This window comes from Sinocyclocheilus rhinocerous, unplaced genomic scaffold (genome assembly GCF_001515625.1).
Source record: "Sinocyclocheilus rhinocerous isolate Xijiao unplaced genomic scaffold, SAMN03320098_v1.1 scaffold711, whole genome shotgun sequence".
NCBI classification, from domain to species: Eukaryota; Metazoa; Chordata; class Actinopteri; order Cypriniformes; family Cyprinidae; genus Sinocyclocheilus; species Sinocyclocheilus rhinocerous.
In genome coordinates, this window is record NW_015641018.1 from 1,025,419 (window position 1) to 1,043,890 (window position 18,472).

At 34.3% G+C, this 18,472-nt stretch overlaps 1 protein-coding gene across 1 annotated transcript in view; it reads right to left on the reverse strand.

Annotated features, from left to right (window-relative positions):
• LOC107753790 (uncharacterized) overlaps window positions 1-18,472 on the reverse strand; it is a 96,948-nt gene that overhangs the window by 58,530 nt on the left and 19,946 nt on the right. Inside the window, exons 7-8 of the mRNA XM_016570022.1 lie at window positions 15,425-15,490; window positions 7,970-8,093 (exon numbers count right to left, since the gene is read on the reverse strand). Of these exons, the coding sequence (XP_016425508.1) occupies window positions 7,970-8,093; window positions 15,425-15,490 (190 nt within the window). The remainder of the gene's footprint in view (window positions 1-7,969; window positions 8,094-15,424; window positions 15,491-18,472) is intronic.

Here is an 18,472-nt window from a genome sequence, read left to right on the forward strand (position 1 = left end):
ATATATTTTAAAATACAGAAACAAAATCATTTTAATAAGTAGCCTAAATATTCTGAAAGTATTGAAGGAGATCCAATACTAATTGAATATATATATTTACAGTAGTAACAACAAATGATATTTTATTATATGATATGATTAATATCATGTTTTTAAATATGATGGTTTCATTCTAAACATGGTTGATTATCTCTAATATGGACACCAAACATAATATATGATATTTACCATCTGAATCTAACCATGTCATGTCAACAAATGGAAAAGTCAGCCATCTATTAATTATCATGTTAATTACTGTGCCTTTAGCCCCAACAGCAGGGGCGCTTTTTACCCCAAATACCATACTTTTACATATTCCTTCGTTATTTAAAAACTGTTGCTTTAATTATCTTAAACATTGTTGAAAATTGTTAAGAAGACCTTTGTCTCAAAATATATGCATTAATTTTAGCTATTCTAATTTGCTACTTAAATCTACAACATTTTAAAAAACATAAAATATTAGATCAAGTAAGCACAGAATCAACTTCGCACTGCTGCGCGCTTTTAAATATGATGGTTTCATTCTAAACATGGTGATTATCTCTAATATGGACACCCAACATAATATATGATATTTACCATCTGAATCTAACCATGTCATGTCAACAAATGGAAAAGTCAGCCATCTATTAATTATCATGTTAATTACTGTGCCAACAGCAGGGGCGCTTTTTACCCCAAATACCATACTTTTACATATTCCTTCGTTATTTAAAAACTGTTGCTTTAATTATCTTAAACATTGTTGAAAATTGTTAAGAAGACCTTTGTCTCAAAATATATGCATTAATTTTAGCTATTCTAATTTGCTACTTAAATCTACAACATTTTAAAAAACATAAAATATTAGATCAAGTAAGCACAGAATCAACTTCGTGCTGCTGCGTGCGATCGCATCAAGGATCAGACAAATATACAGGTGCATCTTGAAAAGCAAATGTTTTAGAAAGTGCTACGCCACGTTTCTGTGCCATCTAGTGGTTTAGATGAAAATAATATCAAAGGCGCCTTTTACCGCAGGGCGCCTTTAGCCCCGTTGTACCTATAAAATAGCTAACATATAAAACCTTATGGTAAAAATTTTTATATCTGTATTTTGTTATAAATTATATCATATAAATGTTTTTTGGCATAGGCCTCTTACAAAACTCATCTTGTAATTATTTTTAACTACTCAGCTGTGCCACAACAAACTAGACAAGGTCGCTTATTTAAATTCAACTACAGTACATACACAAAACTTTCTGACATGTTTTATTCAACAGCCCTTCAGAAGGAAAACCACAAACACTGTTTCCATTTGCAGGAGATGGAAGGAGAAGCTACTGTAGTAAAACGTATCATGTCTGAGTGTGTGTGTGTGTGTGTGTGTGTGTGTGGCAATCCTTAAGGCGTCTCACCCAAACGGTCATTAGGGAGAGTGAAAGCATTAATGGATGGTGAGTCGGTGGGGTGTGATAGCCTGACAGAGTCACACAGCACTGCAATGCCATGTGCTCTTAGCTTTGTTTCCTAATGCCCCTGACATAGACGTTGACGCAAAGAATCAGTGACCTGAAAAAGGCAGAGCGTTCACACGCAATGAGCTCCTGAGCAAAATCCTCCATGCCTTCCCAGCACTCTTTGTGTCAGAAACCACACAACAGAGGCAAACTGATTAGATGTAGCAGCTATATCCTCTCAACCAACACAAGCGGGCAAAATGCCTGCTCTACAAACAGTTGTGGGCAGTAATGTGTTACTGTAATAATATTACTTTCCCCAGTAACTTCCAATCGCAATCTACAGTAGATTTTGGTCATATAATGATCAAAAATATGTTATTTGTAGAATTTTAGAATAAGCTAATTGCTACACCTGCTTGTATTGTGTATTCTTATAAAAAATAACCCAAATCACATACAAATCAAATGCTGTCATAATCATATGTTTATCAGCTTAATGTTTCATGTGTATAAGTTTGTACAGATGCAGAACAAGGAAGTTTAGTGGAACTTTGTCATTAAAAGAGGTTATGAAGATGTAATATGAGTGACATAGGAGCAGCGAATGAGTCATAACAGCGATCACAGAAAAGAAATCACAGGGAAACAACACTGTAAGATGCCAATGCTCATCAGATCACACAATTCAGTTAATAAAATTAATAGAAATTATGATTATGCCTAAAGAAATACTAAGTAAAAGTGTGTAAATATACCCTAATGGACACAAAGAGGCACACATATGAAGTCAGAACTCTGAGGAGAAAGGACATAATTACCAATTTTGTGGAGTTTAACAGAAAAGTAATATAACGAGAAGTGTAATAAATTACTGTTGGCTTGGAGTAATAATAAGTAAGTATAAAGGAGTAACAAGTAATGAGTAATAAATTACATTTTTTGAGCCCAACACTGATTACAGTAGAAACCAGCAGACTTCTCTGCAGCTTTTGTTGTGATTGATGGTTATGCATATTTTAGCACAGGCAAATAAGAATCTTCCTCAAAGAGATGTAGCGAGAACAAACTGAATACGGTAAAACCCCTCTACAGCTAAAATGTCATGCTCTTCCAATACTGATTCTAGTCCAGCACTATGAATCATTTTAACAATTGTTCATTCGCCAGCCAGGAATTGTCTTCCAGATGAAATATTTCATGGGCCCATTTGAACGGCGTGCCATATGCATCCTTAATGAATCTATATTTCAGGTTATGATTCTCTCTCAGGAGTTAAAGGAGGTTGGTCCAACATTAACAATAAATCCTCAGCTAGTGGCAATTAGGGAACAGCATCTGACATCCTCCCGCGTAATGCCCACAATCCCAACACACACGCGCGCTACACCTGTTCTTAATTACTGCCGGTCTGCTTTTTAACTTTTATTCATATTGCACTGGAAGCTTGGCACACACTTTCTAAAACTATTTAACATCACTGCTCACGCCACAGAAAGGAACCATGGGAAATTTGAATAGCCAAGGTCATAGGGTCAAAGTTTGGCTGATTAGCTTCCATGGTTAGACCCTGTTAACAGATGACGTATATGTGCATTTGCGTATGGCTCAGGTGATTGGCTCAGGAACATAATAACTAGGAAGCAAACCAAATAAGGGAGTCACTGATGAATACATTAAAAATTCAATTTAAAATGAATTCATGGAAATGCTCTTTTTTGTATATTCATGTCATTTTTTTGTTATTTTGAAAAACGTATACACCACTTTAATAAGTTTAAATTGAATGACTCTACGAATGTCATGTGGTGTAACTATAATATAGAAAGTAGTAACATATTTTCCTTACACCTTGAGTACACATGAATATAGTGTTACTTTTTTATTTTTCATTACTTACATTTTTTAAGAAATACTTTTTGAGGTAAAAACTTTTTTTACACACATATATTAATATTACATTTTTGTGAAGTATAGCTCCACATGACTATTTACAACCTAAACTAAAAAGTTAAATTATCTTAAATTTTAAGATACTTGTTGATGTTGATACAGAGTAATGAGGATCCTTTTTATGATAGAATTTGCATATTGTATATATATATATATACAGTATACACACACACACACACACACAATATATATATATAATTTGCATACTGTATACACACACACACACACACACACACACACACATGTATATGAATTTCATTTTTAAATTCATGAATAAATCCAAAAAAACAAAAAAAACTGTCACATCAATGACTGTTACATACTATACTGTACTTCCTCCAGCCTGGCACCCACCATCGAGATTAATGGGAAGGCTAACAGTTCTCACCAGATATTTTTGGCCAAAACCAGTCCCACAATGAAGCCACAACTAATGCTATCATGAAACATTACTAGCCAATGACATTCCAGCAATGCCCCACAATTAGCACACAATCGACCCCTCCACACAAGAGACATGATCATTCCTGGCCTCATTTGAGCAGAAGAACAATTATATCTGCTACTTACAGTAAAGCGCTAAATTACACCCACTTTAACTGGCAATTAGGTGGAGGGCATTTCATGGATGACTGTTGCATTGGGAGCGTCATTAAAATATGTCGCCCGCTGTTAAATGGAAGAGCCAGTCACAGATGATATCTCATCAGGGGCTCTTTCTTGGCCGTCTAGGTGGCATGATTCACAGCGTGATGCAGGAGGGACCGTCCACGCCCCATAAAACCCTAACTCATAAATGATAACCGCCCAAATTATAGATAAGCATGGACATTTCGAACAGAGATAATACATCAGCGAGTGTGATTGATGAGCTGGAATTTGACCACTGATGAGACGGGGTTAAGAATTACTGTCAGCTAGCTTACTGACCAGAGCCTGAAGCAGTCGTGGTGCTTGATGAATGGCTTGCTGTGATTATACAAAGCATCGCAGTGGAGTGCCGGCCCAGCAGTACGACTTAAGAGTGAAAGATAGAGTTTGAGGTAAAATTGACCCAAAGGCATGCCCACAGTTCAGTTAAAGTCCACGCTCTGATCATATGAAGAAGCACACTGCACACAAAACTACATTTACATTTAGTCATTTTGCAGACGCTTTTATCCAAAGTGACTTACAATTGGGGAATACATAAAGCGATTCTTCTTAAAGAGGCAAACAGACACAGGAAGTGCTTGTAATACCAAGTTTTAGGCATTGTTCAAATAAGTACAAACTAGAAAGGGAAGTAATAAATAAAGAGAAAGACAACGTTTTTTTTTTACGTTTAAATTTAGGATGAAGTTAATGACAGTTAAACATTTAACCCAACTGTTGGTTGAAAACAACCCAATCGCTGGGTTTGTCCATATTTTACCCAGCGCTGGGTTGTATTTAACCCAGCATTTTTAAAATAGTTTTAAAAGTTGTGAATAAAAAAACAGCATAGTGCTGATATTATAGTTTTGTTTGAATCATGCATAAAAACTACACTCTAAAAAATGCTGGGTTCAGCCTGTTGGGTCATTTTATTGGGTTGTTTTTAATATTTTTACCAAGGTGCTGGGTAGTTTTTCTGTAACTAAGTTGCTGGGTCATTTTTAACGCTGGGTTATTTTATAAAGCATGTGTTCTTCTGTCCAATATTAACCCAGCACTGGGTTGCCAAATAACCCAAGTTGGGTTGTTTTTAACACAGCATTTTTTTTAGAGTGTAGACATCCATATGCAAAAGTGCATATTGCACTTTTTGTTTTTCCAAGTTGCACTACTGTTCAAAAGTTTGGGGTCAATTAATAGTTTCATTCAGCAAGAATGCAATAAATTTATCAAAAGTGCAGTAAATATTTTCACACCGTTACAAAAATATTCTATTTAAAATACATGCTGTTCTTTTGAACTTTCTTTACTCTAAAAAAAAAAAGGTTGGGTGAAAACAACTCAGCACTGGGTCAAATATGGACAAACCCAGCGATTGGGTTGTTGTGACCCAGTGGTTGGGATAAATGTTTAACCAAACCTTCTGGGTAGTTTTATTTAACTCAACTATTGCTTAAAAATTACTACAGTGTATTTCTAGCTTGAACTCAAATTAACCCAAAATAGGTTGGAAATTAATATTTATTAATATGTTCAATAAATGAACATTTATTAATAATTTGAATGAATAATAATTAAATAATAAACTATTTTAAACAGCTTATTAATAAATTGTCACCTTTTGATTATCGCTGATGCCTCTGTGTCGGATTTTTAATTTACAACCAATTTTGGGCCATTTTATTCATTTTAAGCCAGCCATATAGCCATTTTTAAATAGTAGCTGAGTTAAAGAAAACAACCCAGAAGGTTGGGTTTGAAGTGTAACAGGTTTGCTCTAACTTTTTACTTCATTGCTGGGTCAAATGTGCTCATTATAAAGGGAAAACGGAGAGTTCTTCCCTTCAGCTCAAAAGACTGCTGGGATCGCTTTCTGCTGTCCCGTGAGGTTGGTGTAAACAGGTCACCATCTCACTGAATAAAGAACTCCTCGTCCTTAAGGACAACACATACCTGGTGGAGAACTCTCATGACATTTCACTGAATAATGTCAAGATAAAACCAACTCAGTATTAAAAATGATATTCTTTATCTTTAATAATATGTTTTTTTGTGTTTTAATAATCTCTCTGCCCTCCAAGACACTTCAATGCATCTGTTTATTGCAGTTCTACATTTGAATGAAACCTCTTGAAGTGTGAGGTGTCACTCACGGATCAAAGTCAGAATATTGTGACACTCTACTCTGGAGTGAAAGAACATGTGACATCACACACACACACACACACACACACACACACACACACACACACACGTCTGGTCAGCTATCCTTGTGGGGACTCTCCATAGGCGTAATGGTTTTTATACTGTACAGACCGTATATTCTATTGCCCTACACCAACCCTACCCCTAAACCTACCCCTCACAGGAAACTTTCTGCATTTTTAGATTTTCAAAAAACTTAATTCTGTGTGATTTATTAGCTTGTTTACCCGTGGGGACCTCAATTTAGGTCCCCACCGTGACACAAGTCCCCATGAGTCTGTGTGTATTCAGGTTTAAGTCCCCACCAGAATAGAAAAACAGGTACACACACACACACCGACACTGTCATAGAAGCAGCTCATCAGAAACCATTATCATTTCATAATTAGTGTTCATTACGTCTACAGTGTCACATCTTTCCACATTTTTCAGTTTATTAATTTCTGTCCTTTATGGCTTATAAAAAAAATAACATCTCAACGAGCTGGTAATCTACACTTATGTTTAAAAGTTTGGGGTGAGTAAATTAGTTTACCTTTATTTTTAATAATTTTATTTAACAAGGATGCATTAAATTGTCTAAAAGTGACAGTAAAGGCAAAAGTTCTGTTTCAAATAAATTGTTCTTTTGAACTTTCTAATCATTACAGAATCCAGAAAAAAAGATTTTTCAGTTTCCAGAAAGATTTTAAGCAGTACAACAGTTTTCAACATTGATAATAATAAAAAATGTTTATTGAGCAGCATATCAGCATTTTAGAAGACACTGAAGACTGGAGTAGTGGTTGCTAAAAAGTCAGCTTTGCCATTACATGAATAAATAACATTTTTTAATATATTAAAAAAGAAAACATATATATATATATATATATATATATTGAACTTAAATTGTAATAATAAGCAATATTACTATTTTTACTGTATTTATGATCAAATAAATGCAGCCTCGGTGAGCATAAAAGAAGAAAATCTTACCGACCATTTTTGAATGGTACAGTGTAGATAGAGTATGTGCATTTCATGTCACAACTCATATGTTCAATACCGAGTTGTTTTTTAAAGTATTTTTATGGTTTTCCAAATGTGGCACTTCATAATAATTTGAGAAATTGATAAATCAATTAAGAAGTGTATAAATCAAACAAGGAATCTATGTATATCAATAGAAAATAGTTGAATTCATCAAGTAATGTGGATAAAAAATAATTGGTTTAACGGTATATAAATATTATATTATATTTATTACACTTATTAACAATTTCCTTATTTCATAAATTGCACAAAACAATAAAACTAAAATTAAAAGTTTAAAAGAATGAAAAAAAAATTTAAGCAATGCAGAAAATAATCAATGAAGGAAGAATGTATACAAAAAAATGGTATTAAATGTAATTAAAAATGAACTATATTTGTTTTATTAAGTCACATATTACTTTCTTTATTTTCCTATTATTACATTCTTTATCTATTTGTATTTATATGTATTTTATATATTTATTTACATATTTCTTTTTAAATTTCTGCAGGTTTGGTCCTCCATATAAATCTGTTTTAGAAGTGAGCATAAAAACAATCAAATTGATGAAGGTATCATTTTATATCAAAGGTAATTTTATCTGTGTGGCACAAGCAAGCTACATAAAAAGCTAAAAAAAAAATCAGTGATGATTATGACTCTCTCAACTCACGGTAATAACCAGCAGGATTCCTTTGAGGAGCGTCAGCAGTGACGTGATGGGCTGAATGATGATCTGGGCCAGAAGAATCCCCAATGAGAGCGTCCATGTAAATGCAGGGATCACGTAGACATGACTGCAGAAGCAAAATCAGGCAAACAGTCATCTTATCCCCCACTGTTTTAAATTACAGCTTCAGTAACTTCAAATAATACCAAACCTCTCAAAATTACAGACTACAGCGAGAGGAAATGACAACAGCACAATACAATTGTAAGACAAGTATTCTTTACAATTTCCCTGCAAAACATAGACTTAGTCTCTCTAAATCACATCCTGAATGAGGAGAGGCACATTTCTCCTCTCTAAAGAAAACAACAGGGGGCAGGTAATTGTTTTGAAGTGTCTGTCTCGATCGGATAGAAGTGCTTTCTGATCCAGTGCTCCGTAATACAGTGAACTTCACAAACGCTTCCATTATTTTTATTGCAAAAATACTCTCGGAAGAATAGCACTGTCAAAAAACATATGCATGATACATAACACTGACACTCAAAGGCATGGGACAGTATTTCTTAAAGGACTGTGTGATACACAGTTTTACATAATCAATCAATTTTTATGTGTTTCCCCCATAAAATCTCTTTTCCTCATTGCAAAGTCTTCCCAGCATGCTTTCATATGATGAAATCTCAATGGTTCCATCAATACACTCTTTTAAATCTGAGGTTTTGGGGCATTGCCAATTGCATAATATCATCTTAGCTTCCATAATAGAATCAATTTTTATAAGGGTAAACACATTCTTTGCTACATGAAGGCATGACTATGGTGCCAAGGGCAATTTTGGACCTCAGCCACTTTATTAAGTATTTTGAGAGTTTTGCGCCTGTATTCCTGTAACATTATTATCTATGTTTGTGGACAGAGGTCAAATTCTACTGTCCCAGAGCAAAGCAAACTTATTTATGAACTCAATTCAGCAAGACCACCATATCCCACAGATAAATATGAGTTTTATAATGGATTAAGAGAACTGCGAATACTCTACCAGGGCTGAAATAACCTATTGATTTGTGCTTGCAGGATCACTTTACATTCACTGTCTCGCTCGCTCGTTCTCTCTCTCTTTCCACCCTTGGTCACAGGCATCTGCCTATGATGTGTTCTTAATGAAGCATTTAGCCATCGATGTGGTGCAGGCTGCCTTGAGTGGAAAATTTTCAGGTTAAGTATTTACTGGGGTGTTGCAAAATAAATAACTTTTGTGGCAATAAGTGCAATTACTAAGAAATTCTGCAGGGAACAGTATAGATGTGAAAACCTCTGTGTGAGAACATCAGTTCTCATAGTTGTATAAGGTTTTAATGATTTTACATAGACATTTTATAGAATAAGAATAGACCACAACAAAAATATCCATCTTCACAATTTCATATTATTGCTATAATAAAATAAAAATATATATAATATGATATCCCTAGTGGAAAACAAATATACTAAAATGTATTTGAAATACATTTATTTCATGCTAAGTATACATCAAATACATTTACATATTTATGTACTTAATAAAAATACCATGCAATTGTACTTTTAGTATATTATACTGGTATACTTAAAGCCTGCTAAATTGGAACAACTAATTTTGTACTTAATGCACTTATCTTGCATCTAAAGACTGATATTATTCAAAGATCATGCAATTCTCATCAATAGTGGCATTAAAACACATTTAAGGCTTAACATTAAGAAATGCGCATTGTGCACAAGTAGTACTCCAAATAAAGTTTAATGATAATTTTTATATCAGTAAGTCTCCAGCAATATGTCAGTAACTATGTTAATAGATTTTAACTACATTTAATATGAAATAAAAGTATTTTAAATATATTACTTTTTTACTAGGTATAATATAATATAATATAATATAATTAGGGCTGTCAATAGATAAATTTTTTAAAATCTGATTAATCACATCCTTTTTCTGGGATTAATCGCGATTAATCGCACACTTCATGAAATTAAGCATAGACCATTTATCTTGTTTCAAATGTTTATTTTGTCATCATTTGTTATATCCAGCAAAGTAAACTAAAAGATTGAAGGGTGATTCTCAAAAATCTATATTTTCTGCAAGCTTTTTTCAAGATAAATTTAGATATCTTTCCAAAAAAGGACACTTAGAAACTCCAAAAGAACCTTCATGAAATTAAGCATAGACCATTTATCTTGTTTCAAATGTTTATTTTGTCATCATTTGTTATATCCAGCAAAGTAAACTAAAAGATTGAAGGGTGATTCTCAAAAATCTATATTTTCTGGAAGCTTTTTTCAAGATAAATGTAGATGTCTTTCCAGAAAAGGACACTTAGAAACTCCAAAAGGATACCAAAGAACCAAATGATATAAGGAGCCCATATAAGCACATATGAAAGGAAAAAAAAATCAGAATTTTATAGTATGTGTACAGTGCAACAGCAAAGAGCTTCTTTACATTTTAGAGAAGTCAAGTTACGATACCGAACAGGACGACATGGAGAAGCCAAAAAAACCAACCGCCTGCTTACTGCATATATCAACTACAGTACACGGATCCATTCAGAATAACTAAACACAGCAACATAAACATGACACATCAAAACATGATCGTGAATGTGTGTGGAAACGACGTGAATGTACGGAAATGTCTGTGCCTGTGCATAAATACAATGTGCGATCAGTGCGTCTAGAGCACTCATACACGCATTATTATAACGGACTCACGCTTGCTTACTGTACGACTCCTGTACGCCACCGCAATCGTCTTTACCTTGATTGCAGTCTTCATCCATCAAAACTTTACTAGCGAGACTGGTTATCGTTAGTAGTTTGCGTCTCATCTGGCCATAGAGCGGTGGGATGTGTTGACAATCCGTTCAGTCTGTACTTCACATAGAGCATGTGACGTGTGAGGGCTCGTGCTCTTCAGAGACAATCACAGAATATGACAGAGTTCGTGTTTTAAATCGAAACACACTGGAATTAATAATTCACTTAAAACGCAACGCGAGTCTCTGTTCTCTTCTGCAATCTCTGATTAAATATAATATAATATAATATAATACACTCCAGCATCACTGCAACCATACAGTATAAGCAGTTTGGAGAATGGCTGGATGTATAATATAATATAATATAATATAATATAATATAATATAATATAATATATAAATTAATTTTTTCTTATGATAGAAGGGAATTGATCAATAAGTTGCACACAATCTTGGTGCTGTTTATTTGTCTGAAATAAAACGCTGAAAGCACTATTATTGTGTGAAATAGCACTGAAATATACGAAAGTAGCACAGATGTCTATTGAATTCTCATATCTAATTTCTACAACCTGAGGTAAACAAAAACGCTCAAGAGAACTAAACACGATCTGAGATACGATTCAGTCAGAACTTGTAATTTTACTATTGACGAGTCGTAGCCTTGAGTTTGGGGCGCAAAAGGAATTCACAACAGAAAAAACAAACAAACTATCAATAAATTGTATACAACTGCACATACATTTCTAATGCTTCTGACATATTGATACTGCCCTCTGATATTTAAGATTCTAGGCTTTTACCGTTTTCTGACTGACCGAGTCCATTTTCATCAGTCTGTCACCTTTGCGGCCCACAGTTCTCTGAATACCACAAAAAGAGGATCAACTAACCAATCAATAAACTTCGTCTCTGCATTTTTCTGAAATTTTTAGAACTTCATTAGCACGTTTACTTGGGTGGATTTGCCACTGATGTGAAAATGTTTTTTTTACTATGCTACGAGTCTTAAAGCTGCTTAAGGAAGAAAAAAGCGACAAACAGGAATGATACAGAAAGAAAGCAATAATGACCTAGATGGGAGTACTGACAGCACACATTTGTTTGTGACAACCCACTCCCTGCAGGCTGGAGACGCCCATCCCACCATCCCCACATCATGAGCCAAAGCTAAACGTGGAAGTCGTGGCCTAATGGTTAGAGAGTCGGACTCGTAACACAAAGGTTGCGGGTTCGAGTCTCGTACTTGCAGGGATTGTAGGTGGGGGGAGTGAATGTACAGCACTCTCTCCCACCTTCAATACCACGACTGAGGTGCCCTTGAGCAAGGCACCGAACCCCCAACTGCTCCCCGGGCACCGCAGCACCCACTGCTCCGGGTGTGTGTTCACGGTGTGTGTGTGTTCACTGCTGTGTGTGTGCACTTTGGATTGGTTAAATGCAGAGCACTAATCCCAAGTATGGGTCACCATACTTGGCCACATGTCATGTCACTAAACAGAACGAGACTATGATTCTTTGCACAATGAGACTTCTTTTGATGCTCTAAAATAAAGCTGCTCCATATCCCTAAAGAAAAACGTGAGAGCTGTCTGGCATATTAATAATTTATTATAAAACAATTTTATTTGGTTTGATGCAACCATATACTGTATGGTCTATGAAACAGCTCATCATTTCCCCACTGTCATGTTGTTCAAAACTTATATGACAAAAGGAGACATTTTAAAGGGGTCATATGATGCGATTTCAAGTTTTCCTTTCTTTTTGGAGTGTTACAAGCTGATTGTGCATAGATAAGATCCCTGAAGTTGCAAAGACTAAAGTCTCGAAACCAAAGAGATATTCTTTATCAAAGTTAAGACTCTGCCACGCCCCCCTAAAACGGCTCGTTCTAACACGCCCCCACATAATGATCTTTAAAAAAGCATCATATGACCCCTTTAAAGAATGTTCAAGCTGCTCTTTTCCATACACTGATAGCCAATGGTGACTAATTGCTTTCAATCTTTTAAAATATAAAGCATAATGAAAATTGTCTAAATGACCAAGTCTTCAGAAAATACATAAATTTAAGTCCGTATTCACTAAAAATCTAGAATCTTATTCATGTTTGCATATTCAAATATGGTGTGTGACTTGACTTGACAGTGTCGCTGGTTATAAGTCACTTGAGAACCAATCAAAATGCACCAAATTTGCAAATGCACTATTCATATAGCACAAATGAGAACTGCTATAGAGTGATTTGGGGGTGTTTTTTTGTCGTTTTTGGAGCTTGACACAGCCCCTGGTCACCATTTACTTTAATTGTATTGATATGCGAGTATGAACAGCCTTTTCATTTTGTGTTTTACTTACAAAAAAAACATGGATTTTCATGAATCATCTAATGGACTCATCAAACTGAGCTTTATCTCTGTTGTCAGTATAAACTCGAGTCCCATGAGTCCTTTCAAAAGTTCACCTAAAGCATAATGACTGTAAAAGCTACATTTCTATCCTGATGATAATCTATCTCAAAGCACCAAAAGGTAATTTAACTTGAAACATGGTGATTTATTATTTATGTGTGTGGGAATTGAATGCACTAGGTTCAGAACTATATATAAGATCGATTGATTTCCTTCCTCACATAAAGCTCTGAATGATAAACCTATTTGCTATTGAATTTGTCTCAAGTGGGTGTTTTTTTCTGAAAGTGTGTTGCGTTTTAATTAAAATGAAAAACCGTCAGGTTAAGAGGTTCAAATAGCTCAAGGGCAAACAATACAGCAACAGCGGCTTGGATCCAAGGATCATTTCTGTATGGAAAACGTATGACTAGGATAGATGGTCTGTATCCAATAAATACTTGTTTACAGCACAGTTTTTCAATGATTAATATTAATGATATTCTCATTATTTTCTTAAAGGTGTCCTAATTTTATTATTTTTCCCTGTGGTCCACTTACAATGTAATTCAACTTTTATCATAGTGAACGCAATCATCATTTTTCAAGACCATTATCTGACCTTCAATTATTTAAGGATGAACTGTTTATTTTTCATCTTAGCCTTAATAAATGGTCTTTTGGAGGAAGTTGTAGACTTGATTAAGCTAATCTGATTTATCTTTCCAAACCTTATTCATTTTTAAATTGAAAATGCACTTTTTATTTTCACAAACTACATCAAAACAAAATGTTAGAGGCATCAGAAATAAAACGTACTGAAAAGAAAAACAGCAAAACTTGAGCAGGTTGTAATTATGACCATTCCTTACTCGAATTACGACACCGTATGCTGCGTTTGGAGAGGATCCCGAGTCTGCTTATTCAATTTTTCATGTTTACTTCCTGTTCTCAAACGGAATACTAATGTGTGCGTGAGGTTTCTCAGACCTTTTTCATCACTCAGTGAATAAGTCACCTGTAATTAATGCAACAATGACATGAAATGACATGAAATTTCACACACAGTTTATTTAATTAACTACAGAACTCTCTCTCTCTGTTGTGCAGCTATAGTGCATATCCCCCCTCTCACTCAGACTTTCTTATTCCCTCCTCACTAGTATCTACTAAAATAGTAAAAAGACTGAAGATTTCAACACATTCAACAGAAGCACGTACGTGGTGCTAGGTTTAATAAAATGCAGTCGCTATACAGTGACTGCTGGGTTATTACTTTGAGAAAATTATAAACTGGCTGTCGAGGCTGGGTGATTAATATCTGCTTGTTTTTTTTACAATCTTAATTGTCATAAGATCTCATTTAAATGAGAAGTGTCACATAAGTATTAAGTATGACATCTGTTGAATTTATTTCAACATTGAGCAGCAAATCAGCAAATTAGAAGGATTTCTGAAGGATCATGTGACACTGAAGACGGGAGTAATGATGCTGAAAATTCAGCTTTGCAATTACATGAATACATTACCTTTTAAATAATATCAAAATAGAAAACATTTATATTAAATTGTAATAATATTTTACAATATTGCTATTTTTACTGTATTTTCGATCAAATAAATACAGCTTTGGTGATCATAAGAGACTTTTTAAAACAAAAAAATCGTACTGACCCCAAACAGTATTGAACATCCAAACACTAATTAATTTACATAAAATAATAAAACTCCGGAAGTACACAATGCTATGTTGCTTACCATAACCTGGTCATTTGGGTGCCAACATAGATATGAAACAGCTGTTATTCAACAATCTTCCAGATATGAAAAGTTGTTTAGATTAGTTCTCTCACAATACATCACAGAGAAGAAAAATGCGCTTGTGTTTTTGCTGAGAGAAGCTTTAGGAGATCAAACACCCCACAGGCACGATCTAATGAGAGAATTTTCAGCCCTAACAGCGTTTCTAAACATTACTTACACTGAGGCCATGATTTGACTGACAAGCAGAGAGTAGAAAATCTGGGGTTAAAATTGAACATCTAGAGAATGAACAATATGATTGACTAGGTGTCTTTCTTTGAGATAACTGAATAAATAAATTAAAGCCCTAATGTTTGATGAAGGCATACATGAAAAGAAAGCATATGCATTTATTTCATCTGGCTGAACAGAAACGGGTTATTGTTTAAATGCAAACCTGCTCTTAACATTTAATATCTTAACTGTTACATTAAAGGTTGCACTGTAAGGCAGCTCACCTTGTATGAAAAAGTGCAGCGTAGGCCTCACTTCCCGCCAGGACGTAACTGATCCCGATAGACACACTGTTAAAGAAAGTTCATTATCAGCACGCGTTACAATAATGACACAGTTTCATATTCATGAGGAGCTGTCACGGGAATCAAACAGGAACCTTTACTGCGCCAACTCAAAGATGGACAAAGACAGATGTTTAATCTTTTTCAATCTTTTGACTACTGAAAGTCATGAAACTTCTTCAAACTTTTAAATTTCATCCATGTTAAAACATTTTACATGTTCAGGAATAAAGATCAACCTTAAAGTGGATTTTGGTATAATGTGTGATGGTTCAGATTTTTGTGTGTGATCGTTGTGTGTGATTTTCACCGTTTTGAAGAAAAGTTGGATAAGCCTTGGGCTTGCTATTAAGAAAGTCATAGTAAGAAACTGATAAAACGTATAACATTTTTGTTAAATAATAATAATAATAATAATAATAATAATAATAAGAAGAAATCTAACGTATACAAGAGGTGCCTACGCACCTTCGGTGCTTGGCCCCTAAAAATAATAATAATAATAATAATGTATTTATTTATTTAAATTAAAAAATTCAAATAATGACTATGACAGCTACAAACAAACTGAAAGTGAACTGGAAGTGAAAAAAATTCTACTCAGAAAAAAAAGATTATAAAGAAGAATTTTGAAAAAGTCTCAAAATATATAAAACCAAAATACCAAAAATAGTAAGTTAGATAGCCAAATTGGCTGATAAAACCTATAAAATAAGCCTAATTTACTTACAATAATTACTAGTTTGGTAATGACATCTTGAAACAAACATCAAATCAATAAATAATAAATACATTGCATTAAAATAAATAAATATATTAAATGATGGTAGTCATCAATCAATAAATAAATGAATAAAATACAAATTGTATTCATAAATACAAAAGTAACAAAGCATTTGATTATAGAGTTTAGAATTTAGAATAAAATATAAAATGTCTCAAGATACATAACATCAAAATACAAAAAAAATCACAGCATGCTCTTTTTTTAAAATTGTATTTATTTATTTTCTTTTTAAAGCAAACTCTCCTAATTTAAAAATCACAAATGATAACTTTTCAGAATCTCTCAGTATCTGGCACAAACGTATCATTGAATGTTGAAGCTCTGAGTGAGTCAGTCAATCAGTCAATGTACAAAAGGCGGTTGTGTGCCAGTATGAAAGAACTACAGAAGGAAACACATAGGAGAAGAGGGAAAGAGAAACCTTGACTTGCACCATCATACAGGACAACACAGTGTGGATCTGTGGTCCTTGACTGGTTAGAGAACGCAATCTGTCATGGAGGCACATTGATCGAGTGCTAAGCCTCTTGAACACAATGAGCAGAGAATCGATTGGATGTGTGTTAGCCAAACCTGCCTAAATGCTGATAACAAGCTCTTTTCCATTCAGTTGCACGACCGGGCATGCAGAGCAGCGCAACAAATGATTCACTGTTAAGTGTCAAAGGCATTTCACAGTAATGACCACTGATGCCCTTAGTGCATTGCTACTCTTATTTCCCCAGCAAAAATCCAAGCAAAACTCATGCATTTTGGATTCTGTATTTAGTTTTGCAATATCATCCATAGAGGACACAGGTACAGCAGTCACAATGTCAACGTGGGCAGAACAAATCAATTTTGCTTGAAAATCTATCAAAGAAATTGATTTATGCTGGTTAAAACTTACTTTAAAGCCCTCCAAAACTTTAAATTGGGCTAAAAGATGAAAAATAACTGGGGAAAGGCTACATTTCTAACATAGGCTAATTAATAATGGCCCATTTAAAGACGAACAGATGGGCAGCCATATTGGAGACTAGTACAAAAAGCAGCTGACCATTATTTCATTATTCTGCACCATTTTTCCAGAGGTGAAATGTTAAAACTGTTGTTCGGGGCAATACTGACATTTCACACATAAATAACACTGCATTTTATGGCGGTCTAGAGAGCATAACATGGATTAAAACCTACTTAATGCTTTGATCCAGTGAGGATGTTTGTGTCTGTACCTCGTCAGCGGAGAGGAGCAGTTCTTAACTGCGTCTCAGTGACTTCATTAACCTTTTTTTTTTTTTATCAAAAACTAAATGAGACGCTCTGCTCAGTCTAATTGAAGGGGTTCAGTGACATTTTAGCGAAGCGCTTTTGTGACAAGTTTATGAGACTGTTCTTCACAGAATCTTGTTTTAATGGCGAATCCTGTAATAAATGCAAATACCTGAGAATGGCTGATGTCACGTGGCACCTGCTGGTAGTTTCTTTTAGTGACCAGAAAAGGAAATATTGTAAAATTGTAGCGCAATTGGGCTTTATTATGTTTTCTGTTGTTGTTTGCAAGCCTTTTATGGAAACATCTATAATTGCCTCTATAAAAAACCCCCAATGATAATAGGCAATGAGAAAAACAGATTTATGATGTTCAAAGCATTGTAATAACGTCAAAAGAACATAATTTTGATGCTATTTCAGGAAGACATGTCCCTTGTGACTGAACAAGCATTTTACATTTTATAAAGAATGATTTACATTTTTCCTTTCTGTAAATCAACACATTTTGCAGCATCTTGTGCATCTATTACAAGCGAGGAATATTTATTTATACATAATATTTGTTCTGGATTAATTTTTTTAATTTTTAAATGTGTATTTTTTTATTATTTATATGATTTTGTGCATATATTTGAATATATCTCAGAAAACCTTATATAATATGCATGAATATGTGTGGTCCTTAAACAACGCTTTTGCTAATAAAGAGGACAGGAAATACATGCTGCTTCTAAATAAATTAAAGCTAAATTAAGGAAATACATGCTGCTTCTTTTCACGCTAGCAGCTTCTCTATGAGCTAATGATACCACAAAGCACTCTTATACAAAAAGAGCTTTTTATACAAAAAGAGCTTTTGACTCGGAGCCAGTTCAACATTAACGTGAGCTCACAATGCCAACATCATGTTAGAACAAAATTTAAGAGCCCAACAAAAGTACAATAAG